General features: G+C 53.8%; 2 protein-coding genes across 8 annotated transcripts in view; both read right to left on the bottom strand.

Moving 5' to 3' along the window:
• Positions 1–1,331: 1,331 nt before the first annotated feature.
• MFSD6L (major facilitator superfamily domain containing 6 like) lies at positions 1,332–4,056 on the bottom strand. Of its 3 annotated transcripts, XR_013376605.1 has the most exons (3): positions 2,104–4,056; positions 1,871–1,945; positions 1,332–1,379 (listed from the first exon to the last, which is right to left on the bottom strand). XR_013376605.1 is itself a non-coding variant. In XM_077892673.1 (1 exon), the coding sequence occupies exon 1, from the start codon at positions 4,001–4,003 to the stop codon at positions 2,297–2,299; it is 1,707 nt and encodes a 568-aa protein (XP_077748799.1). In that variant the 5' UTR covers positions 4,004–4,056; the 3' UTR covers positions 2,085–2,296. The 3 variants fall into 3 exon arrangements, 1 of the variants encoding a protein (XP_077748799.1); XR_013376606.1 differs by lacking the exons at positions 1,332–1,379; positions 1,871–1,945 and adding an exon at positions 1,973–1,991; XM_077892673.1 differs by lacking the exons at positions 1,332–1,379; positions 1,871–1,945 and having other exon boundaries at positions 2,085–4,056.
• Positions 4,057–6,615: 2,559 nt separating this feature from the next.
• PIK3R6 (phosphoinositide-3-kinase regulatory subunit 6) overlaps positions 6,616–13,450 on the bottom strand; it is a 56,180-nt gene continuing 49,345 nt past the window's right edge. For all 5 annotated transcript variants that reach the window (XM_077892668.1, XM_077892669.1, XM_077892670.1 and 2 more), the window contains 2 exons: positions 7,871–7,983; positions 6,616–7,300 (listed from right to left, as the gene is read on the bottom strand). In XM_077892668.1, coding sequence (XP_077748794.1) covers positions 7,147–7,300; positions 7,871–7,983 — 267 coding nt within the window. In that variant the 3' untranslated portion in view covers positions 6,616–7,146. The remainder of the gene's footprint in view (positions 7,301–7,870; positions 7,984–13,450) is intronic.

Here is a 13,450-nt window from a genome sequence, read left to right as displayed (position 1 = left end):
TCCCTCCTTTTCTCCTGTTACTTAGCCATTGAACATGGTGGTTAAAGTCGCAGGCTCTGGTGCCACCAGGCTGCATTTGAGTCCCAGCTCCGCCACTTCCTTGCTGTTGACCTCCAGCAAGTTGCAGAGCTGTCACTGTGTCATCTGTAAATTGGAGGTGAAGATTGCATTAAAAATACAGATTTCTGGGGCACCTGGGTGGCTCAGTTTGCTAAGCATCTGCCTTTGGCTCAGGTCATGATCTCAGGGTCCTGGGATCAAGCCCTGGGTCGGGCTCCCTGCTCAGGGGGCAGCCTGCTTCTGCCTCTGCCCCTCCCCCTGGCTCATGCTCATTCCCTGTCTCTTGCAAAAATAAATAAAATCGTTAAAAAAGCCCAGATTTCTGGGCCTCAGCCAGGAGGTTCTGATGGACCTAGAACCCTAGGCACCTGTCATCTTGGATACGCTCAGATGACCTAGATGCACAGCCAGGCTTTGGGAACTACGGCACAGCAGAAAATGATCAAAATTTGGGCTAAGGAGATTAGGGCTCTGGTGGTGTTTCTGCCGGTGACTGAATGTGTGACTTTTCTGAGACTCTGTCTTCTCATTTGTAACCTGCAGATACCGAATTTGATGTAGTCATGGGGTTGTTGGCAGGGGCGGGGAATTGCTAAAGCCATTTATGTGGGGAAGCTGGCTTACCGTGCAAAGAGGAACACAGACCTTGCAATGAGATAGGCCTGGGTGTGATTCCACTTTTGATACTGTGCTAGACCTTGCTAGCTGACCATCCAACACTTAGCCCCCTCCTCTTCCTCACACAACCCTGATTTTGCTTGGGATGTAAGCGTGCCTGGTGGAAAATATTCCTATCTCCCAGACTCCTTTGCAGTTCTGGGTGGCCACGTATTGTAGTTCACTCAGAAATCTGCTGAGGGTTTCTGGGAAGGCATTCATTCCTGTTTCTCCCTCTTCTTCCTGCCCGGAACATGGGTGAGATGCCTGGAGGTGCAGCAGTCATCTTGTTATCATGAGTGTACAGACATGGGATCTACAAGCTGAAGGTGATGGAACAGAGGGATGAAAAGATTTAGGTCCCTGGCAGTATTGTGGAGCCACTGTACCATCTCTGGACCGCCTACCCCTAGACTTCTTATGTGAGAAAAACGAATCCCTAATTATTTAAGGCAGAGGTAATTTTTTGTTGATCATTTATACCCTAAATCTTAGAAGACATTGAAAAAGAATCCATTTCTAGAACCATGTCAGACCCAGCTAGGAGACATTTTTGCAATTATAAAATGAGACCCTTCTAAATCCAATATCCTATACTTACCTGATTATAAGGTAGAAGACTTTGTCTCTGGCGTCTGGCTTCTGGAATAAAGGGCCCTTTCCTGGGAGGATGGGAGGGTTTGAGAAGTCACCGTGCTGAGTGGCTAAGCACAGGCACAAATGTGGACCACCTGTGGCATCCCAACCCTACAGAGGCTGCTGCACCCCAATCAAGCAGATGCAAACCATCTCCGTGAAATCGTGCCAGGTGGAGCATGCAAGGTATGCATCCAAAGACATGAACCTGCCCTTGCTCTGCTGTACGTATGGAAGACAATTCTAGGGATCGTACCCCTCCCTGGTGACACATACACTTGAGAGTCAGAATGCAAACCTATTACCCTATGTCCCTTCCCCCCAACACATAGTGCAGGGCCCATCTTTGCTCTGATTGGAAACCCAGGCTCCGGGGTGTGCGTGTGGGCACCTGTGTGTCAGTGGCAGGAGAGAGAGAAGAGTGTTGGTTTTCATTGCCATTCTCACCTGCCCACAGCATGGCTTCTATAAGATCAGGCTCATGCTTTTAGGACCCATAGGAACACACATGACTCACCAAACAAAGCCAGCTGCCCCCTCTGCCACCTGTCTTCCTGGCACTGCCGGTGTAATTTGAGCACTCCAGCCGTGGCTGAAACCAATAGCACCAGAATCAGTACCAGTCACCTCTTGGAAACCTTACACACCAAAACAGGGTGAATACAAAGGGCATTTTTTTGTTTTAGCAAATGTATTTTTCCTCCATTATTTAAAAAAGATTGAACAGCAAAAAGTTAAATCTCCTTTTACCGTAAAAGTAAAGAAAATCATGCAATGAGACGATCCCGTAGGGCTTCTGCGCAGACTTGCTTTCTCTCTCTCCAGGCTGCCCTGCAGCCCCAGGCAGGACTCGGCATTCGTCCTCAGCAGGTGACGTTTTGCCCAGCACTAGCCCCATCCACGCCTTCCCAGATCAGCACATCTCGATCTTCTGTCTGCCCATCTATTCTGAGTACTCCTCCCTCATGGCCTTCACAAGCCAGTCCCGTTCTGTCCCCTGCTCAGAGTCGCTCGTGTCACTGGCCTCCATGACCAGCAGTTTCGAGTAGTTTATTTTCTGCTCTTGGGGCAGTCTGGACTGGATGGATAGGAGCAAGGCCAGCCAGAGCAGCAGGAGCACGCAGCAGGCCCGATACAGCACAGCCAGGCTGAAGTACATCACCACGAAGCCCCCCACGAAGCTGCCCAGGCTGGACCCGCCCCCGAAAATGTGGCCTCGGAACATGGCACCCAGAGGTCTCTCTGTCCTGGGAGTGGCCAGGTCCTCCACTGAGGCCTTGACTGCCCACCACAGAGCCCCGTTGCTGACGGCGCTCAAGATCTGGGCCGGGAGGGCGGCCCACCAGCTCCAGAGGAACGAGTAGTAGAGCAGCTGGGCCGCCAGGCAGCCCAGGCCCAGCCCCACCGTGCCCATCCTCGACAGTTTCCTAAGCAACGTCGTTTTGAACGGATGCAATAGGATTTCCCCCAGCAAGCCCAGGGCCACCGAGAAGCCCATGACCAGCTCGCTGCTCCCGTGGTCTTTCATGTGCCAAAAGAGAAAGTTCTGCACCGCGCTGGTGGCGGCTCCTACGAGAAACACGGTGAAGGTGAGGAGAATGAGGCGGGGGTCGCCTCCTACCAGCGACAGCGCCTTGATGGTTTCGTAGCTGCGCTCCTGTCGCCTGCAGATGGGGACAGGAAAGGCAATGCTCACCAGTAAAGCCACGGTGCTGACCACCGAGTAGCCGTAGAAGTGCAACACGCCCCGTGGGCCACTTGTCGCCACGAAGCATTCCAGCTGTCCCACGGCGGCTGCGATGCCGCACACACCTGCCGACAGGCCCAGCAGCCTCCAGATCCACAGGCTTCCGTAGCGGTCGGTGGCATCCACGAAATCCAGGTACTCGTAGAGGCTGTCGTCGGCCACCTGCTCCAGGGGGGCCGTCAGCAGCTCCCAGAACACCACGGACCCCAGGGAGAGGAGGAAGGTCCACCGCAGCCCTTCCAAGGAGAGGCCCAGGGCCCCCGCGTCCCCCTTGGCTGCTGACAAGTTGGCTGGACTTCCCGGGGCTGTGCCCCCAGCAAGCAGAGGGGGTGCGGTCCTGCCCACCTTAAAAGCACCTGCCCTAGCGGTGTCCCTCAGCCCTGAAGCCACGGGAGGGAGAACTCGGGCTGCGGTCCCGGCTCCCTCCACGGAGCCCACGGCGTAGCCGGCTGGACGGCCGGCCGGTGCGTGGACACCTCCAGCAGGTGCGCGCCTGAGGCCAGGGGCGCCCACCGCCCGGGGGATCGAGGCGGCCGCGGGGGGCAGGGCGCTGGGGCGGGCGCCGCGGCTGGCGTTGCAGGAAGGGTCTGCGGGAGCCTCGTCCGGCGGCGGCACCAGCGCCATCAGCAGGCTGGCCCCCGCCGAGCCGAGCAGCGAGCCCGTCAGAAGCGCCCTCCTTTTCCGGTAGCTTTTGGCCAGGAAGGCCCAGGAGGGGGCCCAGAAGGCGGCGACCAGGTGCTTGGCCCCCATCAGGACGCCCACCCAGGGCGCGGCCAGGCCCAGCTGCCTCAGGTAGAGGGTCAGGAACGGGGTCACGCAGGCGTCCCGGACCCCGCACACCAGGTGGAACAGCCTGGCCACCCCCAGCGCCCTGCTGATGTCCCACTGCGGGTTGGCGCTCATGGCGGCCCGGCTCCGTCAGTCCCGGGCGGGCGGGGGCCGAGCAGGGCGCGGGGCGCGGGGCGCGGGGCGTCACCTCCGGCCTCGGGCGGCACCGCGGTCTCGGGGCCAACGGCCGCCCCCGCCCCCGCCCCCCACCCCCGCCGCGTCCGCTGCCGGCCCGGAAGTGGCCCCGCCCCCGGGAGCCGCACCTGCCGGGGTGGGGGTGGGGGTGGGGGTGGGGGTGGGCGCGGGGCCCGCGCACCTGAGGCTGCACCTGCTGTCCCCGGGGCGTGAGCGCGCGTGCGCCCGGGTGGGGCCTGTGCCTGCGGGGTGCGCTCCAGGCTAGGGCCCGGGGGCGCCCGCACACCTGAGTTAGGTCCCTGGGCTGCCTCGGGCAAGGAAAATTGGGGGACCGTGGGGGCAGCGGGAATGGGATTCGTGAGAGGGGCCCCCTCCTCCGTCAAGGACCGCCCCGTTACCTTCAGGGACCATCCCTGTCCACCGCCACTGACAAATCCCACCCCTTCCCCCACCTAATTTTTCCCCGGTAGCATCACCACCCAGCACACAAGGGGGTTGTGTTTCGCGTGTTCATCTCCTTTCCTGACTGTCTCCATCCATTCGAAGCAGAATTCCAGGAAGGCAGCTCTCTGTCCCCAGGGCATAGAGCTGTGTCATTGGATGCCAGCTGCTCCCCCCACCCCCCGCAAGAGGCATTATTGGTGACACGGTTTTCTTTCTTTCTTTTTAATTTTTAGAATATATTTTTTAAAAAATTATTCATGAGAGACACAGGCAGAGGGAGAAGCAGGCTCCCCGCGGGGACACAGTGTTCTTCAGCGGAGACGATCCCCACCCAGAGGGCTGAGAGCCAGGGCTGTCTTGGAGTGGCCCCCTGCACCCCACCCAGGCGGGAGCTCCAGCCCCTGTGATAGGATGTACGTATCAGACAGTTTTAATCGACACCTGAGGGGGCTCAGTTGTCCAATCAGGGAGCCCACACTGGAGAGGCAGTTAGCTGGCATTTACTCCAAAAGCTGAACTCCAGAGGCAGCTTAATACCAGCACATCACCAATCTTAGATCAACAGAACTGGTTTCATGAATGAGCCTCATAGCTACTGGAGAAATTTCACTGGTGAAATTAGTGGTGTTCGTGTCACATGGATGGGTTACAGTTTTGTCGGAGGCTTTTCTCGCGTGGGTGAGCACTTATAAGAACCTAGAGGGACGCCTGGGTGGCTCAGCAGTTGAGCGTCTGCCTTCGGCCCAGGTCGTGATCCTGGGGTCCTGGGATTGAGTTCCGCATCGGGCTCCCCGGAGGGAGCCTGCTTCTCTCTCTGCCTGTGTCTCTGCCTCTCTCTGTCTCTCATGAATAAATAAATTCAAGAAAAGAAAGAAAGAAAGAAAGAAAGAAAGAAAGAAAGAAAGAAAGAAAGAAAGAAAGAAGAAAAGAAAGAGAAAAGAAAGAAAGAAAACCTAGAGAACCCAGTGATCCAGCCCTTTGAAATGGTGTAGACTTTACTCCCAAATGGTCCAGTGTCCAGCCACTGATTCAATGACATTTTCATGCAAGGTGGGCTCAGAGCACCTAGTGCGGCTGGGGTTGGGGTTGAGGGGGATGGCAGTTTGCCAACGCCAGTCTGAATGTGTAGCAAAATTTGGTCTACAACTTGCTTTTATTGTGAGCTGGTAGAGAGATTATTGCAGGAGGAGCCCAGAGTTCTCACCTAATTCTAACAACTGGTAAACTCTGCCAATGTTTGCTTAAAGAACCTAGTAACCATGAATGTCAAGATTGATAGGGATCAGTTTATATCATGTCAATAGCAGAAAAAAAATAATATCTAGCCACCTCCCAGTAAACTCACTCAAATTCAAGGACATTAGTCATTTCCGGTTTAAAATCACTTCAGTCTCCCGGGGACTGTCACTAATCCCTCTCTCCCTGGGTTCTGTGGTGGTGGTGGTGGTGGTGGTGGGGTGACTTCAGTGGAGGATCTCACATCCATCCTCTCCTCCATCTTCACTCTGTCCAGGGCTGATATCCACTGAGGGGCAGGCACACTGCCATATAGGTGTCTCTTCAACTCATCTGCCCAGACCCCCAGGCACCCCCTCTTATAGGGGGTCTTACAGACTTGCCGCTACCCCCCAGGCAATGAGGCCAAAAGTAAAGTGCCAACCTCTCTACTCTTGGATCCCCGAACCTGCAAGGGATTTTTCCACACACCTCCTCCCACTATCCCCAGGGACCCTTCCCTCTACTGCTTTCCCGGCCACCCCACACACCTAGTCCTAGGGGTGAGGGAAATGGTTCTGTGTCACACTGATCATCCCTACTTTACATCTGGATGTAAGTTTTGGAGCTCAAAAGCCAAGCATGTTCATGTCTTTAATATCTGGCTCCTCTGAAACTACTTTGCATCCCCATCTCTGTTTTGGGACAGAGCCGGTCAGAGGTCCCTAAGTCACCCTGAATGGGGAGATGGGGTGGGCCAGCAGACAGAACAGGCCAATAAATACTCCAGGGAACTCTCAACTGGCCAAAGAGGATTCACTAGGTTAGATCAAGTATGGCCCCAGATCTCTATTAAAACCCAAATGTCGCTAGGTATTAGATAAAAGCGAAAGTGCTTTAGTGTGCCTTTATTAGATCTGACATTTTCCTCTCATCCAGGAGAGACACCTGCCCGGGGAAGGCAGGGTGTGGGCGGTGGCTGGAGGGAGAGAAAGGAACAGACTCAGGAGAGAACAGGTGCAGTTGCCCTTGCTCTGCTCCCCAGCTTCCCCCAGGCCATGGTGCCTGGGGCCAAAATAGCAGCTCACACTTGGGTTTTAAGGGCTGAATGGGGAGCTTGAGTGGGAGAGGCGTGAACTAGAAATAAATGAAGGTGTGGACAGTTGTGCACGGAGCTGGGTCGTGCGTGTGCGCAGCTTTGCAGGCACCGTCCTCAGGCCAGGGTGTGGGCCCTGCTCCATCACCTGCCATGGCCACGCTCCCTCTGCTCAGGTCATTCGCTGGCTCCTACTCACAGCCAGAAGCCACCCAGGGCAGCCAGGCCTTGTTCCAGCTGCTGGCGTGAGTGTTTGGAGGTCGGTGGGGTAGTGTATCCCTCTTGGTCTGGGGCTCTCGGACTCAGCGCTTCTGCTGCCCCTTCGGGCTCACTGGACGATGCCGGAGAATGTGTTGATGGGCATTAGAAGGGGCTTGGGCTTGGCTTTGGTGCCTTCCACCTCCAGCTGGTGTGAACCGAGCCACGGCGCCTTGGTCTTACGCGCCCCAGAACATGGCTCTGGGCAGGGAGCAACCTCGAACCTGTGGTGGAGAGAGGCCAGCTCAGGAGACAGATCTCTGGGGGCAGATCTGCTGAGGCATTGTGAAGACAGCCTCCCCATTATGGGGTACGCAGGAGGAGGTCTCACAGAGGGGGGGCTCAGGACAAGGAAGGAGCACCCAGGTGGGGGGCGGGAGAACCCTGGGATAGGAGGTGGGCCTGTATAGGTCACTTCCTGACCCAGATACACCACCTGCCCCTGGAGAGACCACTAAGGCTCACATTAACGGGAGCACAGCTGCCACAGAAGGTCAGCCTGTGTCGAGGGGGTCAGTGCCAGCACAGAGGGGTTGGATCTGTGGCTGCGGCCACAGGCTGAGTGTATGTAGAGGAAATCTCCAGAAACATTGATAGCATCAGCTGCCCCATTCCTTTGCTCTTCTCCCCGGGTTCCCAGGAAATCACAGGGCAGTGGCCTAAGTCCATGCCACCAGGTGGACCACACCTGCCTGGCCCCAGGGTCCGCCTCTGACAGGTGTCCCAGGCTAGAGGCAGGAGATTGTCAGGGCTGGCTCCATGGGGCCCAGAGGGGTGGTGAGGCCTGGCCTCACCTGACCACGTCCCTGAACATGCGCCGACCATCCTTGTCCAGCAGCAGCGTCAGGAGTCTCTGGTCCTGGCTCTGGATCTGGATGGTGGCTGTCCGGAAGGTATTGGTCACCGTCTGCAACAAAGAGACAGCCTGTGTGAGTGTCACCTTCATGACACAGGGCCTTGCCAACACCTCCTGCCCTCTGTGGCGTATTTCTTCAGTTCAGCACATGGGGTCCCCAGCTCTCTTCCTGCAAGTGAGAGGAGGGCAATTCTCCCAATCTGTTGGGAGGCAATTCTAGGCAATTCTCCCAATCTGTTGTCTTAAATTTCAAACCACTGCCCTGGCTGGTACTTGCCAGGTTATCAAGATGCTTCAGCCACCCTGTATACCAGGCGTGTATATTATATGTGCAATTTGGAGGGGGGGTGGTATTTCAGGGGTTTTATGAGTTCTGACTACTGTTCTCAGAGTTGGATTACATGCAAAATTATTTCCCTGGGAAGCAGCCATCTGCCCTCATGATGCAGACTGGGCCTGTGGCTGTGTCATGGAATCACTTGGGGGCCAGACACAGGTGGGGCCTTCAGAGGGCCTTTCTGGATGGCCAGCCCACCCTGCAAGCAGACAGTGGCTTTGGGTGGTTCACCTCCCACAACCTTCTGAGCCTGTAGGGTTCATCTCGTTCAAGAATTCTCAAACCCTGGCTGCTCATAAGAATCACCTTTCCAAAATGTAAAATTTAGAGATTTTGCTTTAAGTGGTCTGGAGTTGAGGCCAGGTAAGGGCATTAAAAAAAAAAAAGAAAGAAAGAAAGAAAGAAAAAAATTTACTTATTTAAGAAAGAGAGAGAGAGAGAGAGACTTTACAGCCAGACTTCCTGGGTTCCAATCTCAGCTCTGCCTGGGTGTGTGACCTGGGATGTATTTCTTAATCACTCTGTGCTTTCATTTCTCCCCTGGTAGTGACAGTGATTACCCTGTAGGATTGTTTTGTGAGGATTAAAAGGGAGAGTATATACCAAGTGCTGGGGACACGGTAAGCCGGTTGTTATTGTTCTTCTTTGTAATTATAGTTTTGGGAGAAGGAGCCAAGCATGAGTAGTAGCAGCTTTGGTTGTCAGAGGGGATGGGGACCCCACTGTGGGTTCTTCTACTGCTCTGTCTCCCAGCCCAAGGCCCCCCTTGCCATCACTCTATCTCTAGACTCATAGGAGTTGGAACAGGTGGGTTGTGAGCAAAGGCAGAAGCCTTGTCAGGACAGAGGGTAACACAAAGAGAGAGAGGTTTGTAACCTTCCAGAAGTACCTGGAGAGACCACAGGGAGGCTGAAGTCCTGTGTGAGCCAGGGAGTGGGGAAAGCCAGAGGCATTATGATAGCTGAGGGAACCCCACCTGAAATGACCCCAGCTGGCAAAGGAAATTCAAGGTTCCCACAGAGGAGAAGATGAAGTCTGGAGGGATTGACTGTGTGACCTTCTAGAGCTTTCAGGGAATGGGACCCAGCCCCCCGACTCCTGATACAGTGCTCTTTCTCCACATCAGGCAGTTCTAGGTGACTCCCAGCAGGATCCGGGCTTCCACGATCCTGCCCTCCTGGTAGCCAGTCTACGGGGTCTCCTTTCACCTCCTAGATGTCTTCGTTTCCCTTTTGTGGTCTGCATGCCTGGACACACGCAGACCTGCCTGGCTTTGGCCTCATGGGACCTCAGGACTCTTGGATTTCACTCTATAGCTGCAGCCCTGGGGTCAACTGGGAGGGCCAGATGCCGAATTTGCAAAGGGTGTCAGTCTCAGCTCCTCAGGGGCTGAGCAAAGTGCTGCTCCTCACAGCTCACTGCCTCCCCTGCCCCAAAGCCCCAGCGCTACCATTCCTGCCTCATTTGCCACCACTTTCCTACCTCAGTCTTCCAGTCTGGCCAGTAGCGTTGCTGCCCCCTTAGACTCACGAAGCCAGACACTGCGCCCTTGCCCTGCTGTTCTCCAAGCGCAGAATTCCTTCCTTCTAGCTCACCACGAACCTCCCCTGCCACCCTGTGTTTATCACCCATCCATTTGTGCAGAGCACCCACTGACCAGCCTGGGTGCCCAGGGCAAAGAACAGCTTGTGGAATTACGCCTCCACAGGGCAGGGGTAAACGGGAACTCGATGGGGTGATAAGTTTAGATTTCCCAAAAGCCCAGAAGCAGGTTGTTTAAAGAGGTCATTGGAAACGGAAACAGTTGTAGGGAACTGACTTGGAAAGAAGAGACGCAGGAGGGTGAGGGGGGCCACCTCGGAACTTGAGGCGCCTGCACAGAGTTGCCCACTAGGAAGGCAGATTTTGGCTCAGTGCAGGAGACCCCTCAGCCCGTCACAGCTCTCCTACAGAGGATGGGCTGTCCCAGAAAAAGATGCACTCGGGTTAGGGCTGAGGTCCTGAGGGGGTGGGGGCGGTGGGCTCAGTCGGGAGGACTCAGAAAGCATCTGGGAGCATCGACTGTGGGTGAGACAGCACGCTGAGTGCTCTGAGTACTGAGGGAGAATGGGGAGGACCAGGACGAGGGCTGAGGCCAGGGCACTTGTGGTTCCTCACTGAACAGAGATGATGCCATCCTTGGTGTTACACATGCTCCCCGGGCTGTCTGGGAGCACCGAGGGGGTCACCTGGTCACCCCAGGGCTGTCTGGCAGCACCGGGGGGGGGGGTGTCACCTAGCTTATCCCAGGGCTGTCTGGCAGCACTGAGGGAGTCAGCTGGCTGACCCAGGGCTGTCTGGCAGCACCGAAGGGGTCACCTAGCTGACCCAGGAGTGGAGTGGAGTGGGTAGAGAAGGGTATGGAGAACAGGGAAGAGCATCAGGGAGGGCCTCCCGGGGGAGAGGACACCTGAATTTCAATTTGAAGTACAAATATGCGCTATGAAAAGATGGGGAAGAGAAAGGTAAGAATGGGTTTTAGGCCACGCACGGCGCTTGAGCAAAGGCACAGAGGTGTGTCCGCTGGAACACTCCCATATGCTCTGGTGGCCAGAGATGCGGATAAAGCAGAAGAGGAGCAGCACTATGCAACGCTGAAGAGTTTCTCCACCCTTCTATCATGGTTATGGGAAATGATGGAGGCATCTGAAGCACAGACAGACATGTCCGAGTTTTATTTTACAAAGATCACTTGGACAGAGATGTGGAGGGTGGGCCTGAGGAGCATTGCAGTGGCATCAAGGAGGACCAGCTAGGAGGCTACTGTGTTTGTCCAGGCAAAGGGGATGGTGAAGGTCTGGACCAAGGGTGGCCACCCTGTCCTGATTTGCCTGGGATGTCCCATGCCCCCAGGGAAGCAGTCCTTAGTCCTGGGCAGATTGGGGTGGTTTGTCAACCTAGGTGGCTCAGAAGGGAGGGGATGGGGAGAAGGGAGAGGTTTGAGAAGTGTTGAGGGACACAGAGAAGTGAGGAAGAGGAGGCATCTGAGGGGACTCCCCAAATTCTGGCAGAGGTGACTGGTTAATGACGGTCCCATTAAGTGAGAGGTTAGCCACAGCAGGAAGGGGATGAAATAAAAATTGTTAGCACATAGACAGCTCTTACTTGGCCACACGCTCTTCTGAGAGCTTTGCGTGGGACAATCATGTCATCCCCACAACAACGGGGTAAGGTCACTACTATTACTATCATCCCCCATTTACAGATGATGAGACCGAGGCACAGACAGCTTGATTAACTTGCCTGAAGTCACCGAGCTCGTAAATGGCAGAGCCAAGCTTTGAACCCCGGCAATCTCAGCCTGGTTCTGGAGAGCTCTTAACAATTTGAAAGTACTGGCTTTGGTTTTGAATCTCTTGAATTTGGGGTGTTATGGGACATCTGGTCCGTGCAGAGTTGAATGCAGAGTCAAATTCAGGGGGTGATTATCAGAGCAGGAGATGTGGATTTGGGTATTCTTAACATGTTGGACTCAAACCACATATACGGGTTAGGTAGTCCGGGGACTGGGAAAAGAAGTGGGCCATGGATGGAAGTTGAGAACAGCAGCCATTTAAGGAACTGGTTTAGGGAAAAGAGCCCAAGGAAAGAGGCCAAAAAGTCACAATTCAGATATGCAGAACTTTGAGAAAGTGGTATCTCTGAAATCACAGATTTAAAGAATTTAAAGACTTGAAGAACAGAGCATCAGTCCTAGTGGTGGAACTCATTAAAAACTGGTCAAAGGATGGGGCGCCTGGGTGGCTCAGTTGGCTGAGCATCAGACTCTAGGTTTTGGCTCAGGTCATGATCTCAGGCCCTGCATTGGGCTCCATACTGAGCGTGGAGCCTGCTTAAGATTTTTTTTTTCTTTCCTTCTGCCCCTCCCCCTGCTTGCACACACCCTCTCTCTATATATAATATAAATAAATAAATCTAAAAAAAACTGATCGAAGGAATAGAAAAAGAAGGAAATTGTCCATGACAGTGTTGCAAGCCAGCTGTATTAGTATATCAACACTTAAGTGGGACTTCAGATATATATATATATCTTCAAATATCTATCTATCTTCAATTTAAAGGTAACTACTAGGGCAGCCCAGGTGGCTCAGCAGTTTAGCTCTGCCTTCAGCCCAGGGTGTGATCCTGGAGACCCAGGATCGAGTCCCACATCAGGCTCCTTGCATGGAACCTGCTTCTCCCTCTGCCTGTGTCTTTGCCCCTCTCTCTCTCTCTCTCTCTCTGTGTCTCTTATGAATAAATAAATAAAATCTTTAAAAAAATAAAATAAAGGTAACTACTATACAAAAAGTAGGGATCCCTGGGTGGCTCAGCGGTTTGGCGCCTGCCTTCGGCCCAGGGCATGATCCTGGAGTCCCGGGATCGAATCCCACGTCAGGCTCCCTGCATGGAGCCTGCTTCTCCCTCTGCCTGTGTCTCTGCCTCTTTCTCTCTCTGTCTCTCATGAATAAATAAATAAAATCTTAAAAAAAAAAGTAGCATATACAGCTTGCAAATTGTCAGTCAGGGGAAAAATAAGCAAACAAAATGTAAGCCCCCCCCCAAAAAAAAAACAGCAAAACATTACAAAAATCAGAAAACACACCATAAGACGGCAGAGTAAGATCGAGTAGCACGTCAAGTTAGTGTCTGTGGATTAAATTCTCCTTCGTTAAAAAACACAGACTTTCAGACTGAGAACAAAATCCAACTATACCAAAATCCAACTTTTAACAAGAGGCATAACTAAAATAAAAGTGTTTTAAAAATAAAGGGATGAGGATTTTTTATTTCAAAATGGCAGAGCATATATTTTATCGTTCCTTTCCTCTTATAATTTGCCTAAAAACAAGGAGATGCATCTTTCATGAAACTAGAAGACACCCAAAGCCCTAAAGGACGATATGTGAGGACAGAATGAGGAAGGTCAAACATAAGGATTAAAGCTCTGGAAAGGATTCTGACCTGGAGGCCACACATTCCTCAGGTAGTGGGGATAAAATGGAGCCTGAATAAAGGGAATTGACTAGAAGTTTTACAAGGAATGGTTAGATGGCTTTAGGTTCCCACTTCCAGCCCGAGGAGCCAAGCAATGAGCCCTACCCCTGCCCCAGGCATCAGAGAAGCTGGACCAGAGAGATCCTGGACTTGGGGGCAGCACAA

Source organism: Canis aureus, chromosome 3 (assembly GCF_053574225.1).
Source record: "Canis aureus isolate CA01 chromosome 3, VMU_Caureus_v.1.0, whole genome shotgun sequence".
Lineage (NCBI taxonomy): Eukaryota > Metazoa > Chordata > Mammalia > Carnivora > Canidae > Canis > Canis aureus.
This window is presented reverse-complemented; position numbering and strand designations above follow the sequence as displayed.

Excerpts from the sequence above, each read along its gene's own strand:
- MFSD6L (XM_077892673.1), bottom strand. The coding sequence starts at position 4,003 with ATGAGCGCCAACCCGCAGTGGGACATCAGCAGGGCGCTGGGGGTGGCC.